Below are 5,090 nucleotides of genomic sequence, written 5' to 3'. Positions count from 1 at the left end.
AAAAAGCTTCAAGGTGCCCAGGGCAAGAGAGAGAGAGAGAGATGGTTTAAGGCTCAGATGGGTTTCCTGTGAGTAGTAAGGCGGACAAGTCCCGATCTGCACGGCGGGGGAGCGAGGAGGGGCGGGCGCAGTGAGTCAGGCCGCGCTGCGGGGCGGGGACAGGCGGGGGACTGGGCAGGGACCGCGGGGCCCCCAGCCCAGAGCTCGCCGCGCCGCTTCCCGCTCACAGCCTCTGCTCCTCGCTCCGCTCCGACATGGTAAGCCCGACTTTTTACTTGTCTTCCTCTGAAATCGAAAGGAAAAGCCACCGCATCCTTTCCACCGGGCTTGATCTGTGGCTTCTAGGTGGACGTGGCAGGAAAAAGCAATCCGTGGGAGGGAACCGGGAAGAGAGGACGGAAGGGAAAAAGCCCTAATGTTCTACCTGGGGTAACAGCCCAGGGGTGGCCCCCGGAGAGGCTTTGTTTTCCGGGGGGAAGAGAGGGCTCGGGCTGAGGGGTGGGAATTGCTTGGCCAGCGGGGCGGCGGCTGCCCCAGGTCCCTCAGGCGCGGAGGGGCGGGGGTCCTGCTTGTGCTGCGGGCCGGCGCCCCCGGATCCCGGAGACACTTTACAGACTGGGGTGGGGCTCTGTGGACCAGGAAGGGCTCATTTCAGAACAGTCGTCTGAGCCCTGGGAAAGTCCAAGTTTCAGTAACTACAGGCAAAGGGCCAGGACAGAGACGGAAGCCAGCCCGTCCCCGAGCAGAACCTCAGCCAAGAATGTGGAAGGAGCCCTGCCCAGCTAAGCCCCTCCCTTCCTTTTCTTCCCAACCCCCCCCCCCCACCTTCTTTTAGGCACTCACTGCGCCATCTGTGTCCCCCCCTTAGCTCCTGCCATCCCCACCTTGAATTCTCTACCTTTGCAATGAAGCCACCTCCAAAATCTGCCTCCTCTTTGGTTCAGGAGTCAGCAAACTTCCACCCAGGGACCAAATGGGGTTTCTGGGCTTGGCATTTTTAAATGGTTGAAAGGAAATCAAAGGAAGAATAATACTTTGTGACATGTGAAAAGTATATGAAAATCAAACTTCAGCATCCACAAATCGAGTGTCATTGGCGCAGGGCCACACCCATTCACTATGAGTTGTCTCTGTGGTTCCTGGTCCGTTACAAAAGCAGGGTGACGAGCCACTATGGACCACACTGGCCTAAAATACTTATCATCTGGCCGTTTACAAAGCACATTGGCCAACCTCTGCTCCAGTGTGTCAATCTGTGTCCCCACCTACTCTTTTCCTCTTCTCCTTTCCATGCAGCAACGGACAAAGTCACATGGGAACTTGGAAAGGCAGAGCCAGTACCCACAGGTGGTGAAACCTGGCATGATGCCCTGGAGGAGGAAGGGGGAGGGTGCCACCGGGGGTCCTTGGAAGGAAAAGGGGGGTGTTGATTAAGAATGAGAACCTCAGTACTGGAGTCTGCTTTCAAGTGTTACTTCTTCACATTCCTTTTTTTTTTTTCTTCCTCAAATGTTGAGTGTTTAGTTTGCGTTGTTAAAATTCTTTCACTATCATAGTTTCCACCAAATACAACTCTGAGGTGCAGTGAGCTGTGTGGAGTGCTGGCCTCTGGGCAGGAGACCTGTTCTCCTCCCTTTCAGCAACTGCCCCACCCTGAGCATTGCCTCCCAACACCCCTCCAGCTCTACAGATTTCACAATTCCATTTCAGTAATGTGATCGCTGTGTTTCTTGCGTTTGGTCTGGAAAATTACCTCTGGGGAGAAGGGAGGTTTCTCCCTGTGGCTGATAGCAAGTTTTCAAGAGGACAAAAATAGTCTAAATTACCGCAGTCAAGAACAATGTTCAGGGGGGAAAAGTAAAGCAGAAGCCACTGTGAAACTGGAAAAGCAAAGCACTCTGAATCCCACAAGGAAACTGGGCAGAGGAAGCCTCTGTGGGCCTATGGAAAGGTCTCAAGGCCCTTGCCCCTTGGTCTGGAACCTTCTGCCCCATCTGGCACGCCCTCCTAGCCAATCCTGTTCCCAGCCAATCTTGTTCCCATCTGACACAGTAAGACAGTGCGATTTTACTAGGAGTCCTGATAAGAAAAGCTGGTATGCAAACACATGTTTCTAGTCTGTGCTATTTTGTTTCTCCCCCAAACCCTGAACCTACCAACACTTTTCTCTCCTTAAGAAAAAGTTCCAACAATGTGACCGTTGGGAAAGAGTCCGCCTCTGGAAGGGCTTCATAGATTCGCCCAGACGCAGTGGGCAGCAGGCACCTGGCTGGGCTGGTAAAGCACCTACTAGCAGAGAAACTGGGAAGGGAACAGCCTACAGGAAGGAGGGAGGGAGACCCTCAGCCACACAGCCTCGGGGCTCTGATCAGTCTTTGGCTCATTAATTATGGGGCCTGAAAGCCTCCACCTCTGGGCTCCAGGAAGTACAACTCAAGAAAAGTCACCACCCACACCTAGACCGTTGTCAATGCCCCAGATAAAGCCTTAGAGGAAGGGTGTGGCCCGCAAGTGTTCCAGAAAGTCTGCAGTTGCTGCTCTTATCCACCAGGGGGAGCCCAGCAGTTCCTCACTTCTGGAGTGGGCACACTCAGCAAAACAGAATTTACTTGAAGATTTCTCTTGAAGGGAAGCAGAGCCCAGCACAGGCTTTGAATCTCCTGCTCCTGGTGCAACCACAGCCGTGGTTCAGCTCTGTAGAAGGCTTGGGGACTGTGTGAGCAGCCATCTGAGAGCCCCCATACCAACCTTCCTGGTTTGAAGTAACCAGAGTTCTACCAGTCATTCCTGTGGGAATTCATGACAGCTGCAAGTAGAAGGAGCAAGGGCTGAGGACTGCAGAAAGGATCTGGAGGGCAAGATTCCAGGGATGACTCTGCTATGCCCTTCTCATGCCTCCATGTCCTCACATGTAAAATACACGGTTGCTGCCCAGCCGGAGTGGCTCAGTTGGTTGAGCATCATCCTGTGCAAAAGGATGCCAGTGGATTCCCAGTCAGGGCACATGGTTCAATCCCCAGTGGGGGCGCATATAGAAGGCAACCAATCGATGTTTCTTCTTCTCTTTCCCTCCCTTCCCTCCAACCTTCCTCTCTCTAAGCATGTCTTCAGGTAAGGATTAAAAATAATAATAATAAAATAAAATATGAAAGATGCTTTTGAACATCCAAAAAATTCTCAGATCTCTCACCCCATACACAATAATAGCTTTTAGTTTTCATCTAGAAATTCATGAGTCCCAGGAATTCAGTATTGCTTTACAAAGAATTGCCATTTCATTCATCCTAGTAGACTCTCTATGCCCTGGAAAACAGGACACTTTAAAATCTGTACACAATGCTTGATATGCACATGAATTTGTGGATGTATAGTTATACATATATTTACCCACGTGTTCCAAAAATATCAGTAGACCCTGTCACCCGTACTCTCATCTTGGCAGCCTACTGCTTTCAAACTTACCCACATGCTCCATACTTCCTCTCACTGTATTTCTCCTGGAATAACCATGATGCGATGTGGGTGGGAAGCTCACAGGATGTGACTTTCTGTGCTTGTCTTAGGCCCTCGGCCCCCTAAAAAATGACCCAGTCCTTTAGGAACTGCTCTGACCCAAAATGAAGAGATGAGATTCTCTGGAGTGTTCTCTAGCTTCCGGTCTTTGATACGTTGCCCTTGTCTGAGCCCTGAATTTGTTTTTTTTTTCCTCCCAAGGCAAAAATGTCCAGCCCTACAGAGACCGAGCGGTGCATCGAGTCTCTAATTGCTGTTTTCCAGAGGTATGCTGGAAAGGACAGTAACAGCTTCACACTCTCCAAGACGGAGTTCCTAACCTTCATGAACACGGAACTGGCTGCCTTCACAAAGGTACTGGTCCCAGCCCTCACCCCCGAAGCTACCCAGAGCAGGAAACAAGCCTGCAGACTGGCCAGGAAGGAAGCAGACTGGCCAGCAGCTAACCCCCACCCCACACTCCGTCTCCTTTTCATTCATTCCAAGCTGGAGGTCCACATAGCAGCCTAGGCTGAGCTCCTAGGCCTCAGAGTGAGCTTGGAATGACTAGTAAAGGATCTCCCCTCTCTTTTTCTTTGAATAAGATGTGTTTTCAAGATCAAAGTTATCAAATTACCTGACATAGGGAGAGCTTCCCTACCATTTAGGGAAAAGAGCTTACAAAATGGTAAATGGCCTAATGGGAAAGATTTCTAATTTTATTCCTCTACCCCAGAGCCTCTAGGGCAGTCCTGTCCAATGGAATCTTCTCAAATGATTTTTTTTTTTAAAAGTTATATATCTGCGCTATCTGATATAGAAGCCACTGGTCACATGTGCCTGTTGACTTTCTAATGTAGTTCATTTAAGTAGCCATATGGAACCAGTGGCTATAAGTGTGTGCATGTGTTGGGGGTTTGGATGAGTGGGAGATAAGGCTGATAGGGCATCCCATTTTCACTTCAAATCACTCGACTTTTATAGAGTTTGTATATTGGAGTTGCATGGAACACTTGGGGGGGAAAAAAGTGTTCCACTGTTTTTATAAAATTGAATAACTCCTAATTGTCACATAAAGTCCCCTGGACTAGGAGCCAGAAAACCTGGGTTCAAGTCTTAGGTCTTCCCCTTAGCCAGGTCACTTTACCTCTGGTTCTGTGTCTGGGTAGTTGGGACACTAGAGCCCCTACTCTTGCAAGAATAAAATGTTGGCAACATATTTGAAAGCATTTTAGAAAGAACAATATAGAGATACTATGAACATTATTGTTATTATTGCCTCTGCAGAACCAGAAGGACCCTGGTGTCCTTGACCGCATGATGAAGAAATTGGACCTCAACTCTGATGGGCAGCTAGATTTCCAAGAATTTCTTAATCTTATCGGCGGCTTGGCGTTAGCTTGCCATGATACCTTTAAGCGTTCCCAGAAGTTTGTCTGAAGAACCCTTGGAGCTGGCCTCCAGCCCCAGCCCCTTTCCTTCAAGTTTCCCAATCATCCTTTTCTCACAGACCACACACACCCTGAGCCCAGCGTACCTGCCACCCCATGCAGGTCGTTCCTGCTGGTAGTAATAAAACATTTTTTTTAAAACACACA

The 5,090-nt window shown here is 49.6% G+C and overlaps 1 protein-coding gene across 1 annotated transcript; it reads left to right on the top strand.

The window, feature by feature from the left end:
• The first annotated feature begins 135 nt into the window (after window positions 1-135).
• S100A11 (S100 calcium binding protein A11) lies at window positions 136-5,090 on the top strand. The gene is made up of 3 exons (XM_006095290.3): window positions 136-257; window positions 3,715-3,867; window positions 4,780-5,090. The coding sequence occupies exons 1-3, from the start codon at window positions 255-257 to the stop codon at window positions 4,930-4,932; spliced, it is 309 nt and encodes a 102-aa protein (XP_006095352.1). The 5' UTR covers window positions 136-254; the 3' UTR covers window positions 4,933-5,090.

This window comes from Myotis lucifugus, unplaced genomic scaffold, assembly GCF_000147115.1.
Source record: "Myotis lucifugus unplaced genomic scaffold, Myoluc2.0 scaffold_151, whole genome shotgun sequence".
Lineage (NCBI taxonomy): Eukaryota > Metazoa > Chordata > Mammalia > Chiroptera > Vespertilionidae > Myotis > Myotis lucifugus.
Note: the sequence above shows the minus strand (reverse complement) of the source record. Positions and strands in the feature narration are given on the sequence as shown.